The sequence below is a fragment of the Synchiropus splendidus genome, chromosome 13 (assembly GCF_027744825.2).
Source record: "Synchiropus splendidus isolate RoL2022-P1 chromosome 13, RoL_Sspl_1.0, whole genome shotgun sequence".
Taxonomy (NCBI): domain Eukaryota; kingdom Metazoa; phylum Chordata; class Actinopteri; order Syngnathiformes; family Callionymidae; genus Synchiropus; species Synchiropus splendidus.
In genome coordinates this window covers 9,424,298-9,441,675 of record NC_071346.1, presented here as the reverse complement: position 1 = coordinate 9,441,675, position 17,378 = coordinate 9,424,298, and the positions used below count along the sequence as shown (strand labels likewise).

The 17,378-nt window shown below is 41.2% G+C and overlaps 1 protein-coding gene across 1 annotated transcript in view; it reads right to left on the bottom strand.

Moving 5' to 3' along the window:
- Positions 1-2,278, bottom strand: part of LOC128769584 (dipeptidyl aminopeptidase-like protein 6) — a 65,641-nt gene extending 63,363 nt beyond the window's left edge. Inside the window, exon 1 of the mRNA XM_053883417.1 lies at positions 2,034-2,278. Coding sequence (XP_053739392.1) covers positions 2,034-2,090 — 57 coding nt within the window. The 5' untranslated portion in view covers positions 2,091-2,278. The remainder of the gene's footprint in view (positions 1-2,033) is intronic.
- Between the last annotated feature and the right edge of the window lie 15,100 nt (positions 2,279-17,378).

Below are 17,378 nucleotides of genomic sequence, written 5' to 3'. Positions count from 1 at the left end.
GCTCGCGTACACACATTAGGCAAAGGAACTGGACAAGCCAGACACAACAAGGGACATGTTTGAGACAAAAAAAACACCAATGTTAATAAAGTGTTTCCATGAAAGAATGGCTAGTTAGGTTTGTGACACTGTCATCAACAGTTCAGTAACCAAAAATGAGTTAAATCCTTTTCTACTTCCACCCATCAGCATGTCCAGAAAAACAGCAGTGTTCTGGCCACAGCAGACAAACAGCACATATACATTAATTTGAAGACAGTTTGCAGCCATATGAGGGAGTCCTGCAGGACTGAACAAAAGGTCAACATATTACAATAAATCTACATATCTGATATTGCAGCTAAAACTTTCACGTTCAGCCCACTACTGGCTGCATCTGCAACCTCTAAATGTGATCATTTCAGTTCCTTAGGCTACACAGAGTGAGGTATCTGAAAGTTCTCTATGTGATGAGATGCATCCAACAGAGGGCAAACTCACTCCAACCAGAGTGGATCGCCAACAGCAACACAGACAGCAACACAATTGATTTCCTTTAAGGGGTCGGCAACAGTACATTACATGTATCTTCTGAAAAAAATCTAAACTTTTCGGCCAATTTGTTGCATTATATATATATATATATATATATATATATATATATATATATATATATATATATATATATATATATATATATATATATATATATATATATATATATATATATATATACAGTGCATATTTGTAAATAAATACCTGCACGCAGAAAAAAGTGGGAAGAAATAAAGCCTAAATCATACAAGTGTAAAAATTATTACTACATGGAAATACATTTTAAGTCATGAAATAATGAAAACACGGCAGAAACAGCATCAATTCTGTAGCTACATTTCATGTGCTGACGCGCCCTCTAGAGGCAGACAGGCTTGTCACAACTAATACTCCACCACACAAATCGAATCACTTCTGAACACCAGAATAGACGCGTCTATTTTCTGCCTCCTGGTTTGGTGATGTTTTGAACGAGTGCTCGAGGGAGATTGAATTATGGGTCGAGTGACGCGTGCCAGGCAGATGGAATAAACAGTAGCTGCTGAAGGTGAATCGATAAAGAGAAACAATCAGCTGTGACAGGGAAAACAAGGTCTGAAAGTTAATAAAGTTTCAATTAAACTGACCACTTTCTGACAAACATATTTGAGGTCTACCTCCTGAGGAGGTGAGATTCCTTCAGTGACTAAGATCCCAAATCTTACTGCATAAAAGAGACGGAAAATAATCATAATATTTTTCTTTTGTCTCCTTAGTCTAATTTTTTTGTGTAGAATTTTTAGCACTATGGATTTGGTACATCGCAGGGTGAATTTCATATTTTCATTATATACTTCTATATTACCAGGGATCTCTGCAGCTTGTAGCAACTTCATCTTTGAATTTCTGTCAATAGCTACATGCTATTGGTTGAGGGATTCTGACACAATCATCTTCACTCTCATAGTGTTTGTTTGAAGCCCGACAATAATTGTAAACACATATTTTAAGAAAGCGAGAAGCTGGGGAGAATTTTTAGGGCCTTGAAGTTTACATACCAAATTAGAGAATAAATAATCAAGAATTACTTCACACCTGTTCTGAATGTCTAAACTTTGGCTGAGATATTCATCGGTAGAAAATATCAGGTATCAGTATAATAATGTCAGTGAACACGCCATTGTTTACTTGTATCTCTGTAAACAGGACTGTTGACTTTGCTTCTTCAAAATAACCAAAATAACCCCCTAAATGTGTGTGTGTATATATATATATATATATATATATATATATATATATATATATATATATATATATATATATATATATGTATGTATCTCATCATTATTGTGTTGTTGTTTTTCTCACTCGACACAACAGAATAGGATGGATTTCATGAGTCAATTCTACGCTTAAAACCAACAACAAATGGACGTGTAACCAGAATCCATGGTAAAGGTGAGAAGACCCTAAAGTGCGCCTGGGATCGCCTGAAGGAGAAGACGTGAAATATAAATTACCTTGTCCACCTTGACTGATCCCTTTCGGTAGTTTCCAGCTCCCGCCGATGAGTTCATGGTCCGGTTTCGTCTGCGACGATGCACACAACTCAACTTCTGTGCGCGCAGCCACCGGCGTGAATGGCGCTTCCAAAGGACGCGTGTGGCTCGGAGCTCCGGTTCTTCCAGCCGACAGAGGGAAAATGCCACCCACCTGTCGTGCTGCTGCTGCTTTTAAATCAAACACAATCCAACGCTCGACGCTTCCCCGTCACCATTGCGCGCCTGTGCCACTGAAACCGCGACACAAGAGGAGAGATGGCAACCGCAGCGTCACTAACTCTTCACTATTAACCGAAAGAATCCACGTGACTACCGATTTAATATGGTATTTTTTTTTATTTCTGAAGAGGCTTCGTCACCGTTATTAAACTGCCATTCATATTATATTGTCATTAAGATTTTTTTTGCCTCACAAAAGACGAAGTCGTCTTTCATATTTATTGAGTACATTTAATTTCTACCTCTAATTCCTGTTTCAGCGATGCTCTCCTAGAGGAAGGGGACACCCTGGAAAGCTTGCCAGTCCAGGGGACAGATTAAGACCCACTTATAGAATTTAAATTGGTTGAAGGAGGGAAGTTTTCCTGGCACCAGATCTGTGCCGTGACGTGCTTGTTGTGACGCGGCAGCACAGACCACTACTCCACCACGCTGCCTCATATTTGACCTTCAAGGTCTATTCTAGTCCATCAAATATTATGGAAAGCACTTTTTTTCCTTTATACTTTGATATTTATCTGGCTTTTGAAATATCATTTGACATCAGCTCAATTGGACAGCAGGTGGCAGTACATTCTGGAACGCACTTGCACAACTCACACTGCAGCTACAGTGCTACGGCTTCCTGTCTGATCATTATTTGGCTTGTTTTCTCTCCTTAAAGATTTGTTCATCACGCGACCATCAACCCAAAGAAATGTATTTTCCGTCATCGAGAGGCATTTATGGCATTCAAGGTAATGGTTGTTATTTCTTAAAAATATTCCAAAAAATACACTTTGAATGCCATTAAAAGCAACTCCCTTGTAATGTCATCCCTCGAGTTTAGCGCACTTGTTGCGACCTTGGGAACTATAATTGCGTTTTTTGGTTGTTCAAAATCCGAGTGTCCTTCATGAAAACGCAAAAACTTCTTGCTGAGGTTTTTCTAAATTGAGTGTTTTCACTGAGTGTTTTTGATTGTGCTGTGCGGATATTCCTTAAGCAATGGAAAACGTGGTTGGATAGGGAGTAGGACAGGGACGAAACTCTGACCTGACCTGAGCCTTTACTGTCCGTTCTGAGTCACAAAAAAACCCGACAAATGTCGAAAAATATTAGAACTTGCAATGCATTTCGGAGAGAAGGAAGGCATTTTTACGACTTAGTTCTCATTTACATTTTGCATTGTGAGTGAACAGTCAGAAGCTTCACTTGTTTCAAGTGTGCTTGACTTTATATAATCTCTCTCATACACCAAAATCAACCATAACTTTTAAGTCACAGTTTTGTCAACAGTTGAGTGTAATATCACATAGCACTCCAGGTCCACGTCTGACAGTGTATGCAGTGAGAAATGACTTTTTAAATGAAGGTCGTCCCAGATCAAAGAGGTTAATGATGGCTTTTTGACCATTTGGGACGCAGAAGTCTTTAATAATGTAGAGGCTGGTATCCTTGCTTGACTGAGGATCAGGGAGAAATTTCCATTTCCAACTTTTGAGGGTGTTTGAAAGTCATAAATATGCTTGACAAGTGCTGGCTGTATTGTTGTGGACCTTAACTGGAGCACATGGATTTAAGGCACAGGAAGATCACACATTCACCAGAGTGATGAGCAAAATGGACATGTTTTTATTGTTGTAATATTAATGACGTATTAAGCAGTGTCTCAGTGTTATTTTCATATACAGCTGTTGGATCAGTGCTGCATACATTTTGAAAACATTTCTTTAGCCTCGCAAATTCTGTCACTTACCGATTTTGTCTCCCTGCTGGTGAGATTAACTCATGAAATGGTGATGCCAATGTCCGGCGAGTCTTTTCCCATCCCTCAGGTGGAGGGAACTTCTGTGACAGAAGGCTGAGCAGCACGAATGCTTTCTCCATCACAAAACCTTCATTTACAGTTCAGCACCGTGAACAGCAGCCAGCCAGAACTCTGCTGCTGCTGTTAATCAAAGAACGGGCCGAAGGGCTCCGGATCCCCAGGAGACCAATTATTGTTGTTACACTTTCACAGAACCACAGCTGAACTGAGGTCTTAGATCGAAGAACTTTGGAGCACAAAAACCTGGAGAAACTTGCCGGAGCCAAGCAATACTTAATGAACGCGAAAACAATATTGTTGTAATGCAAACCTTCATCTGTCTAACCCATGTGCTTGATTTATCATTTTGTAAAGCAGCGTACCTTTATGGAAATCCTCCTTCCGGCAGTTCGTGTGGACTGAATAATTGGCAGGACTGAATTACATGCTTTTAGCAAAAAACAGCTGACTATCAGAGAGTATCAGAGTTCCCGCTTCCTGTTATCGATAACTTCTGCTCATATTTCAGTCGCTGCGCTCAGTGTCGCCCAGCCGTGCGCTGGCAGGGAGGAAAACACTCGCGGACCAATAAAGCCTTCGGGTCACCGCTCTAAATATCAATTTCCTTCCACCACGACATGAGATTCTACTCCTCTGATCAGATGTAACAAAATGTTTACGCATATGTTTGTGCTGAGTCAGTTGTATTCTGGCCCATATATTTAAAGGCATCATTGTAAGTTCAAATTGCCCTTGTCTGTCTGACAAATAATGCTTCATTTGCTGGTGTTAGATCAAAATAGTACCATAAATCCCAGACTATGGAGCGCACCAAAATATTAGCCACAGCCACTACATTTAAGAAGGAAAACAGATCTTGTGCCTACACAAGCCGCACCGTTCTACAAGCCGTGGGTGCAGTGGTGCTGTCTGCTCCGTAGAGTTTTGAAAATGGAAAATTACTTCAAAACTTTATTTTGCTGTTTTCGCCCGTGTGTCCGAATTTCTGACTGTCGTGCTTCATTTCTGTTGTGCTTTTATTTTGTTATTTCCTGTGTCGTTTCCTTTTCCTTCTTCACAGCAGTGCAGCTGGATCCCATTCCGCTGATCAGACCCCACTGATTTCTACACCTGGGTTCCAGTCTGCGCTGCCAGATGGTTGCTTCGCGTCCTAATGGTAAACCCTCCTTCGACCATCCGTTCTCTCGTGCTCCTATTATATACGGTATGTTTCGAAATTGGGTGCGTGCTTGATCTTCTTTGTTGGTTGGTTCTCTTCACTCCATTTTCTGCTTTCTTGCTTCTCTCGATCAGATTATCTGTGAGTGCTTTGTTTAACTCAACCTTTGTTTTTCCTCTCATCATTGTTATTCATTTGTATGTATGTGTTTAAGTCCACCACCGAGCGCTTCCTGTTTGTTGGGCCCCGTGAGTTAATTTCCGAGTGTGTTTGCGTTGTCCCCGTTAGTAAGGGTGATTATATTTCTCCTCTTTTCTGTTGTCAGGTTTTTCCGCTGCCCTTGAGTGTATTTCCCGTTCCGTGTTCTGGTGTCTCCGCCTTTGGTTCAGCGTTCCTGTTTGTCTTTTGTGTTCTCGCGTAATTGTTAATAAACCTTGTTAAATCTACCGACAATCTCCTGAGTCTTCTGTCAGCCCGCAACAATGCAGCAACTGGGTCTGACCCCACAGACCACCATGACACCACAGCCGGTCTCAGTCTCCGGTCCTCCAGGAGATCGGCTCTGTTACCAGACATGCAAGGCTTCTGGCTGCATGATGTTCTTCAGCCTGCAAAAATCCATATGTCAGCCGCGTCCTTGTATAAGTCGCAGGTACATACCACCAGAAAAAGTAGTGGGTTATAGTCCCGAAATTAAGATAGTTCTTTCTCATTAAATCACATTTTTATCACTGGTTTATGAGGAAAATTATCCTTTAAATTATAAATTAATTAAGGCTGGGACTTTATCAATTGATGACGATTGTTATCAAAATAAAAACCGTCCTGTAGGAGTTTGACAGCAGTTCCATGGATTCTTAACCCAGTGATAAAAAAATACTCCTGGTCTAAATACATTGCAACACAAGCCCCTGATAAAGGTGCCCAAAAGAATTACAGTTCAGTCGCACATGATCAAAGACATCTGCGGAAGCTTCTTTATTTCCAATGAGACCTCAATATGATTTTTTCATTCCGTCTCCACCTCAGAAAGAGCGAATCTGGCACAGAATAAATCACACACCTTATGTTGCTGAGCCAGTTCTGCCTCCCGGAAGGTTTTCTTTCTGCAACATTTAAACACCAACAAAGTTGAACACAAGTTCTGCGTTATGTAAACCGGTTTGGACCGGCCACATGTGGCGGGCGCCTGCCACGTGACGGGGGATAGCAACCCTTTGGTCGTAATAAGTCGTGTGTCTGTGTGTGTGTGTGTGGGAGAGGAGAGGGAGTCTGGACAGGCGAGACCGAGGGTTGGCTGGATTAAATGTAATTTTCCAGTCCCCCACTTGATCTACTAAACCCTGTCGCTTGCTGGAGCCTGTGACGGATCCGTAATCCATTTTGGAGTTTTAAGGCGTTTGAAAAAAAGCACCCAGTGAAGAACTCTATATATGTAGATCACCAATCTCCTTCATAGGAAACATTCTTTAATGTCAGAAATATCCATTTTCAGTGCCCTGAAATGAGGTGAGACATTGATGATCAAAGGAGTGGTTAAAGATCTGGACGGGTCAATGAGTGTTGGAAACTTCGGAAGCCCTCAGTCCTGATCAGAACTCCATCACTGACAGGATGCGAATCATTTGTTTCATTGGATAAACAGATAACAGATGTTGGGTCGAGTCGTCTATACTCAGTCGGTATCGACTTTCAAGGTTCAGACTTCAGTATCCGAGAGCTGTTGTGGTCAGGGGCAGCTCCACACATCCTGTCGTATTGTCTTACAGAGATGCTCCAGTCGCCACATCACTGACCTACTGAACCCAAAAAAAATTGTGCCGACTCAGCTTGTTGTTTTGGGCGTGCTGGCCCTAGAACATTATGTAAAGCATTGTATTGTGCAATGTCTGAAACCACCGTGGTGACAATGCAGATGTTTTCTACTGGATGGGTTGCTTCCAAACTGAACAAATGGATCTTTGTTTCACTAGTTAGAAAAGCACTTGGTGAGCACATACTTCCGTTAGCTTGACAAGGCTATTGCTATTTGCTGGTGAGGTAAAATTCTATAGTACTATGCTTCTCCTCAACTGCTTGTAGGTGTCACTGCCTGATGCCGTCCACCGGAAGTTCCGGGACTGGAACCGGATGTTAGTAACACGCATGCACAAGTTCTACCAATTGTACTGGTTAGATTGCATAAAGTTGTGATTTTTTTTAAATATAATTGTTAAAATAATAATATGTAATGATGTCATCATATTGTCCCAGTCTAGATTTAGAAATTGTATGTTAGTATCTGATATTCTATTCTTTTTAAATCCTGCAGTATTGAAACAATAAACATTTCAAGCTCTTCCAATACATTTGACCTGCGCAATGTATTGCTTATTGCTTCCGATACATTATCATTATTGTATAGGAAACATCTCTCCTTACGTTTGTTTCACATAGATTTAACAGGAGCAGGAGTGAGCACATCTTGTTTATGTTGTTGGATTTAAAAAAAAATAGAATATCAAATAAAAAACACACACTTTCTAAATCTAGATTATTTTAAGTAAAAAAACTTGTAGACTTGTATTCAACTATTCGGATATTTTAACAATATTTCAGATAAAATAATTGGATCTTTCTGTGCAATTTGCATGCAGTTTTCTATGTTGCCTATGAGGTCTCAGTTAATATTAGTATATACTCAGTAAATTACGTCTTGAAATACCAATGTGCGCATGCGGACAGGAAATGACGTCATAAGCCTGAGCCCTGGAAGCAAAACGGGATGAAGAAGCAAATAGGGCAGTGACACAGAGAATTTCCATCCATTGTTATGTCTTCTTCATGTCTCAATAGGGCTATGTATCAGGTAGTAGCAGCAATTCTGCCCCTAAGGTTTCCGATTGGTACTGCACCGCTTGGACCGTATCCGTAAGCTTTGTGGAAACATGCAGAAATTCGGACGAAATGAACACAGAGCACAGACAGAAGGCTCTGTCCATATCCGTACGTAACGTTGAGCATAAATGAGCCTTAACAAAGACTGCAAATGCTGTATTCACTTGATCACTGTTTATGATGATTTTGCATGTTTTTTCCTTCAACATCCTAAAGGAGGATCGCTCATTGCCTCTGGGCGTGCATATGTTCCAGTCACTGATTGTTTATTCCCACAATCTGTGTATTATTTTTAGCTTGTTAAGCACATTCTGGCCGAGGAAGAGAGGAGATCTTTATTGTTTATGTCTGGGGCTACGTCCAGCTTTTCAAAGATACATATCGATACACCAAACAGCAGCATTTTTCTCGTTTCTTCCAAGCAATAGCAGAGCAATGGCGGTAAAGAGCCCTCCCCATTACTCCGCATCAGCGTCCCAACAAAGCAGTGTGTTCATAACTTGTAAAGAGTGATTGCTGCACTTTCCCACTGAGTGGGCCGCGGGCTGAAAAGCAGCATCTTTGAGAAGTTGGGCTGAGCTGCGAGCTCATTGGCTGCCTCGACAAACTTTGAAGTGCTCCCTCGTGGTTGGCGCCCAGAATTCTCCCAATTCCCTAATGGACTTGAATGTCATTACTAATTTAACAACTTCACATCAGCACCTGCATGTGAGTTTTCGCGCAGGTCGTCCACTTCAAAGAGCAGATTGGATGTACACATAACTTGGCTGCTAGACACAATATGGGCCTGCGTTTAATAGCCCTTATTCTCTTTGTTGATCGGTGAAGTGCATCTTCAAAGGCACGTGTGTGTGTGTGTACCTGGTTGATCCTCATTTGTGGCTGACAAAACCCTATCCTTGTGAGGCCCTCATGCCAATGTGCGGACCATTTGGCTGGACCCCACGAGGTTAAGCCTCAATTAGAGGATGAAGACATCAAGATATATGGGTTATTATGAATAGGTTTCAGTTTGGTTGAGAGTCCTGGTTAAGGTTAACCATTTGTTTTGGATGGGTAGGTTTAGGGTGAGAGGCTGGGGAAAGGGTTATGGCAATGAGCGGTCCCCACAAAGATAGAAATACGAACCTATGTGTGTGCTGGTTCTTAGTACAAAAATATATTTCTTGTTAAAGTAAGAATGATTTAAAGCATCAAACTTTTGTTTCATGTTTGCAGGGTAAACTCGGTGGCCCCGGGGCCAACGCCGCCATTGATCCTGCCCTCCTGAGTTCAGAAGAACCTCTGAAGCTAAATTCATGACTCATCAATTCATTACTCATCAGTTTTCTGAACTGAAATTGTTCTGCAGCCCACATAAGTTGAAGAAAATGGACGGGATTTTAACACTTTGTCTGAAGTCTCTACCACATTCAGAGGGAATGACGTTTTCCTCTGTGAAGAAACAATTGGTTTAAACAAAACTGTATCACCTTCACAATCTGGATGGCAAGTGAGACTTCAGAAATGTTTTGCATGACTACGAAAATGGCTTGATTTCATATTCACAGTGAATGAAAGTGCTCGCTGGAGAAGCAAAGGAAACTGAATCCCAGGGAGAACTATCAGGACGGGTTTGAAACGCAGTGGATCTTCTAGCGCCAAACAATAGATGCATGAATTTATCAGACACCACTGGGACGGAGTCCATGTGTGGCAATGAGTGTGGACCAAAATTGCTTTATGTTGGTTGTTTCTTTGTGAGACACTCGCTCTTTATTTCCTTCAAGCTTTCTCTTCTTGCTGCTTGAGTCTTCTCTACATCTCATATCCTCACATTTAATTGATAGAAACCTTAGTGTCACATGTCGCCACTTATGTTTTGTTAGTCCGGGTTACTTTAGTTCTTCTGTTGATTTTAATATTCAAGTCAAATAACCATCTAGTCGAGTCCTGTCTTGTCTAGTCACTGTCAAATCATGTTGTCATCTTCTCTCTTCAAGTTAAGTTAAGTCTTTTTTGTCATGTTTCATCTCATCTAGTCATTGTCAAGTCAAGTCAAGTCTAATAACCATCTAGTCGGGTTCTGTCTTGTCTGGTCACTGTCTAATCATGTTGTCGTCTTCTCTCTAGTTAAGTCAAATCATGTCATTGTCTCTTCAAGTTAAGCCAAGTCTTTTTTTTGTTACGTCTCATCTCGTCTAGTCATTGTCGAGTCAAGTCACCGTCTCTAAGTTACAGTAATTCTAATCAAGTCAAGTCGTTGACTTGTCTATTTACGTCTTGTCTCGTCTCGTGAAGTCATTGTCACGTCTTTTCAACATCTGATCTTTTTTTGTCTAGTCAGGTTCTGTCCACGCCCTACATTTGTGTCGCCCCCCCAATGATTTTTGGATTAAACCATGGTTGAACTCCGATCCTGCTCCGTCTCCTGCTTCAGGGTCCAAATCCACAAAAGACCTCATAAAATCCTGGCTCTTTTAGAGTTACTGCTAAAAGAACTTGGCCTGTTGCAGTGCATTATGGCACAATAGGAGCTTTTCTTTCACATTAATGTGAGGCCACCTGCATCACTGAAGCTCATGAGGTCACAGTAAATCTATAAAAATGATCATCTATCAATTTAATGTGTGAAACCTGCTGTCCTGATTGGGCCCAGTGGTTAGCTAGACTGGCATCTCTGACCCTGCGATCTTGAAGAAAATCCCTTCCCTATCATCACTGGCAGATGTGGCTTGCAGACATAGCACCCGTTCTGGTGTCTTAACGCCCACTTCCCGTTCACTCGGGCTGATATTCCAACTCCTGCTCTAAACCCAGCCTGAGACATTTCCTTCTCAGGCTGCTGATCTGTCCCACAATAGGCTGCTTCATGATGCCACACAGCCAAATAGGAGTGCACTCGATACGGGAGATAACGTCGCATCAAAGCGTTTCTCCTCCAAGGTTTGGGGTGAATGGAGAAGACCGCAGGGGAAGTGACAAATGGATTAAAGAAAAAAAGATGGTGTGAATAATCTTCCAGTCTGGATGCTGAATTCTAAACGATATTGTGATCACATTCAACACACATTACTGCTTCTGTTCTCTTGCTCACAGGCAGCAACTGTGGCGTATCCAAGAACCTGCGCAGAGATGTGCAACAAAGCGGAGTGGGACTTAACCTGGGCTTTAATAAGGTCTCCAGGGTCTACGCGTGAGAAAGCCTACCAACTTTTGAAGGTGTTTTTTAAAGAAGCAATTGAAGCGGTTTCTCTGGGGGAATAAAATATTTAAGTAACACCAATAACGCGGCAGTTTTTTGAGAGAACGCTGGTAACCTTTGGAGCCTCAGAGGAAGCTTCCCCTGTTCTATCTTTGAAGAACTCGCCTGAAGAACCTGCAGCGGATGTGGTTTGTTGCTGGGTTTGAAGATTTAAAAAGAAGAGCCAAAGAAGATTCAACCACAGAAAGGGACTCTTACCAAAATACCTCAAGTGGTTTTCAGGTTTCACGTCCTGGTTTTGAATGGTTTACAGATGGGATTTCTGTATGCCACTAAGCCAGGCTGCAGATGTTCTTTCCCATCTCGTGCACTTTCACTCTTGATTAGTTTTCCGTTGTGAATCCATCGTGGCTTTTAACCTAATGATGATGGATGGCTCACGTTGATCTCATTGATTTGTTTGGTCGCCAAATTATGTAATCTTTGTTATGGTCTGGGAGCAGACGAAAAGCCACAGCACAGTCTGACCCTTCCTCTGCTTTTTAATAGCATTGTTAGAGAGCAAATGGCATGCTGCTTTGTCTGTTTATTCATCCATTATCTGCTGAACGTGGTGGAAAGGGCAGATGTGTGCGACTCACTGGTCACAGTGTAGGACAAGGCAGCAAGAATCACTGCATTTCCTGGAATTTCTACCTCAGACATTGAGGTCTGAGGTAGAAATTTGATTCGGTGAAATGATCTTACTACATGAACTATATGTCTGAAGTATGACACAATGTATTTGCAAGGTGGTCAGGAAATGAATTGGGATCCATTTTTCATCTGTCAGTGCCGATAAAATTTGCTGTCTTCTGTAGGTAGATCATCGTTGTTTGCAAACTCTGTGAATGTCTATGAATGTCTATAGGGAGCAATGGGCAGATCAGGCGAAGAAGAGAGTGCAGGCAGGACGGAGCAAGTGGAGACAAGGGGCTGATCAGTGACCACCAGTTACTGGGAGGGTAAGCAAGAAGAGAGCTGCACTGAGGTTTACTTTGGTCAAGAACAGAAATAAGAATATCAGCGGGAGAGTTCTTGTGGGGTTAGGGAGGCCAGATGGTCTGGGCACATGGAGGGGAGACTGAGGAGGTGGGAAATGAAGATGATAGGTGTGACTAAGGAGGGTGGTCCAGATAGATCAAGGTGAAGGAAGCCGACTTGCTGTGGGAACCTCTGATGGGAAATAAACAGTGTGTTTGTTGACATGGAGAGCCTGAGTTCTTACATTGAAAAGCTTCCTGGTGGAATATGGTTCACAAAGCATGCTGATCTCTAGATATCTAAATATGTCATGAAGCTTTATCACCCACCAACGTTGATAGACATCGCTGAGTTTGTGTGCGTGAAAAGCATGAGTCAGAACAGATCAATAAATCTGTACCTTTAGAGTGAATAAAAAGCTAATAGTGAAGGGATTCTTACAACCAATTCAATCTAAAGAGAAAGTTGTTTTCAAAAAAGACAACCATGTTCATATTGGAAAATGACAGTTATCTGTGAAGTTTGTTATAGAAACTCATAATGTCTCCACTGCAATTCACATTAATGGGAACCAGTGTCACAGAAGAGCTCAGTTATGTCGCTGTGAAATACCTAAGGTTTCCTTGAGTTACACAAGCTCAGACAGTGATATCAGCTCCTGCTCTTCATCCATACGTTCAGTCTCCCATTCTAATTATATTCTATTAAGCTCCCAGAGCCGGGGGGCGCTAGAGTTCCTCGTCGAGTCGGGAAAAGAGGGCTAAACTCAGACGCCTTTCAACACTGGTGTCAGTAGAATGGCAAATCCCCTTGACTACGATTAATTTTCTCCTGCGAAGCGAGGTTCACTTTTTTCACGTTTTTAGGAGTCAAAAATAATTCTGCAGTGAAATCAATTTCCCTCGTGCTTGGGCAGAAATGAAAGAGGTCAAGATAGCTAGTGCTCAGTCAGTCTTTTGAGTTAGAAAAGAGAAATTCAGAAAGACAAGTTTCATCTGGTTCTCTGGTCGCTGGGATCCAACCCCATGACACTGATAACAGAAGGAAGTATACAAAAGAATATTAGATGCCCTTGAGAAGTCAATGGACGTTTTCTTAAATACATGAATGATACTGCACTGTTATTTTTAATGTAATCAGTCATTTTTTTATATCAGACTCTTCTCTGTCCTGTAGAGCAACTGTGCGTTTAAATGATTAAATAATGTATTGGATGTGAGTTTCAAAGAGAATCCTCATGCAGCAGGGTTTTGAAGTGGGTGTATTCTCTCAGGCACCAAACCGACTCTATGTACGTGCTGCAGTTCTGGAGTGTGTTGCGTGTGCACCGTTGACACAGTGATGGTCATTTGGCGGCGCAGATTAATTATCGCGCATTGAAGTCGACAAAGCCCATTCTTCTGACGACAAACAGTCCACGACGAGTCTGGTTTCATGTTTCCTGTCTATTAATATGATCCATCTGTTCACCTGGCAGCCGCCTCACCTGCTTTCTGAAACTCCTGCAGTTTCAGCAGCACAAAAGTGCCCTGTAATAATTACGCTGCTATTAATAGACTCAGTTTTAAACTTCAGCGCCCAACTGTTAATATGGAGCTTTGCTTTTTGCATCCTCCAAGGATCGTTTTACTTTTCAACTCCAACAGGGTGTGGAGAGCAGTTCAGTTTAGATCAGTTTAGACCCTGGTTCTCAGCAGTGGGTCCCATAATCCTAGCATTGCTCGTGCAGTGGTTTCTTGTGACTGAACACTGAAGCAGCAGTCGTGACTTTACTTCCTTTCTTGGATATTATTATGGGATATAATGAAAAGACTAGTAAATTTGTTAGCAAATCTCGTCTAAAAGCTCTTCAAGCTTAGCCCTTCTTTAAATAATTTAAAATCCAAGCCACTGTCTTTGAGTTTCTCAGTGTTTCCTGTCTCAATTATAAAAAAATAAATTCATTATTAAACACAGAGGTTATAAGCCCACCACAGCCAATTCTAACCCCCCATTTTTTTATTAGTATTAGTTTTGTCTTGTATATTATGTGGTGTTTTTCCCCCCACCTCTATATATATATATATATATATATATATATATATATATATATATATATATATATATAGTACACATAGTGTGTGCGTAAAATGGCTTAATATGTGATCATGTTACATATATTAAGCATAGTGTAATTACACCCCTATAGTCTCCTCCTTCTTTTATTTAAGGAACAATAATTAAGGTGAATTAGAAAATGTTTTTCTTATGTCTTTGGCTTTTGGCTTGACAACAGTCACAATTTCTTTTGAATCGCTTGGCACAAACATGGACTGGACATTCCAACCAGTTTACTCTGCCTTTCGCTTTATGCCAAATCTTAGTCAGTCTGAAGCTTCTTAGCTTGACATTTTCACCTGTACATCCATTACTGCAAAATATCTTCATAAGAAAAGCCCAAAAAATCCAATGTATTTATTCTCCTTCCATCCAGTTTCTCCGTTTCTCAAAACTTGTCTCCGAACTTGAGCTCTGACACACTCGTTTCTCATCTTGTCCTTTCCAGTCACTCTCAATGACAAGTGCGGTATCTTCGTCTCTTGACTCCTCTCTGAGGTTTGACAGCAGTTTTCAACTCCATGGCCAGGAATGTCATTATAAAGTATATATATAAAAGTGCTTAACGATCACCAACCCATGGCGTTCTGAAGAAACTGCGCGTTAAAAGCCGATAGCCGTTGGGCATCAATTAAGCTGAACATTGACTAAAGAGCTCCCTCAGCGTTTATCCACTCAGCATGTAATTATATTTCACTTTTCGCTGAACTGACTTATTGTATTGAAACTTTTAAACCGTGCTTACAACTATAAGAAGAGGCATTTGTAATTTCAATATTGCACTAACGCGTCTAAAGTGGGTGGAATGAGTCTCCCCAAAGTGAAGCAGTAAATCGAATGGTCTCGGTCACAGCGTGATATTTGTATTGTGCGCGTTGAATATTTATTCTTTTAAAAAGAAACGTTGATTTAAGAATGAATAATTGAGCGAAAACAAATCCACAGGAATCACGCTCGTGGTCGGGCTGCCTATACTTACGGCTGAACAGACAGCGCCCCCTACTGCCCTAACCAACGCAACAAATGTTGGGAGAAAAACAAAGAATTTTGATTTAAAATATCAGTTGTATAATTATTCTGTGACGAATTTTTTGGTGGCATTTAGGTATTCGGTCACAGTACATGCTGCATTTTATTGATATGTATATTCATATATTTATTTTTACTAACAAATTCCATCCATTGTTCCATTGAAATGTTGTTCACTGTAGTAAGTAGAGACATAAGCTAGACAGGCTCAGGGCCCATCTAGGCTGATGCGCACAGAGAGTGCGGCCTGTCCAGCATTGAGGGAGTCAAGTGCGCACTGAAACTATTTTTGGGCTGAGTCAGTGTTTTCTTGCATTGAGCGAAATCACCCTTCTTCTTTGCTTTTGTGCTGCTTGATAGTAGTACGTTTTGCAGTGGTCAGGGGTCAGAATGAACATTCCATTTCCTTTCTGACCACATCATTACAAATCCAAATGGAACTCCTTATAAAGGTAGCCATTTAAATGGGTTAAATCAGGTGTCTCGTAATGTTAATTTACATTTTCCATTGCCATGTTTCACTCCTTCATTTAACCATCCTTTACTGGTTTTGTTTGTTTTCAAAAGCATTATTTGTGTATCTTTATTTTACATAACAATTATTTATATTTTTAATGCTACATTCTCATTCATTCATATTTTTTTTCAGCAACCATTATGAGTGGGACTTGAAGGCGATTATTGCCAAAACATAGGGTGGGAAATGGACATCACACATGGGACACCGACAGAATCCTGGTGTCTTGCGAGGTAATTAGGTCAATGGTGGATAGAGGTGTCAAAGCCACTCGCGCAGAAGTCATTATTAGAAAGTGACACCTTCACGCTCTGTCACACACTGAACCCTGGTCAGGTAACACTGTGGACCTAAAACCAGACGGTTACATCTGCACTGCCGCAGCAGAACTTGATACAGCGACACATTGACCCAATCTTGGAGAGGAGGACCTTTAAGGTTTTAGTTTAGTGTCCTAATTTGACAACATGCATATTAACACTTAACCGTCCTGACTTCTCAAATGCTTTTGTGGGAATCAATAAACTAAATCTCATTTCATTCCTCATTAAAAAATGTATTAATTCCTAGTTTTTTTATTTTCTTTTGACATAATAATTATTATTATTATTTATTTCATTGTATTTATTGATTCATTTCCTGTCTAGGGTTGCAACAGCAAGTAAACCCCCTTCACCTGGTCATTCCCATCCTCTTCATGCCCCTCAATACTGCATCCATCACCTTCTATGGTGCTCTTCCTCTTCTCCTTGTACCCTCGTATCTCCATTTCTGACATCCATCATCCAACATCCCTGCTCTCGCCAAACCATCAGGCCTTCCTCACGTTGCCAATCGTCTCCGGCACTTCCATTCTCTTCTTCGCCTCCCGTGACATCTGTCCATCAATGACTGACCCCGAATTCTCCAGCCATTTCATCCTCCTTCACTCTCCTCATTCACACATATTCCGTCTTCCTTCTTTCACATTCTCCGTTACAATTTCTTAAGAAGTCTCCACAGGCCATGTGTTGTTGTTATTTGTGGTTTTTTGTTTAATTTACCTCCGATTTTGCGCAAGTAATAGCGATATTTCAAGATATGTGGCTTTCCGTAGTTTCGATTTTTTGTGTTTTGCGTCTGATTTTCCAGCAGGGGTCGCTCACAGTCTATGTAAAACGAGCCAAGGTTCCAAGCCTCCCTATTTAAAGGGGACGAGTTGTATTTATACATGGTGAATTAGTTGTCGCTGTATTACGCCCAAGTTGATCAATGCGAAAAGTCGAGCTCAAACCTATCCAGTGTTCAGTGACCGAGTTGCACTTATTATGTAGAGACGCCGGAAGCCGTCCCCCGGGGTCTTGTCCAGAATTTAACCCCTGCGTGTGCGGCGTGTCTAGCAATTTGGG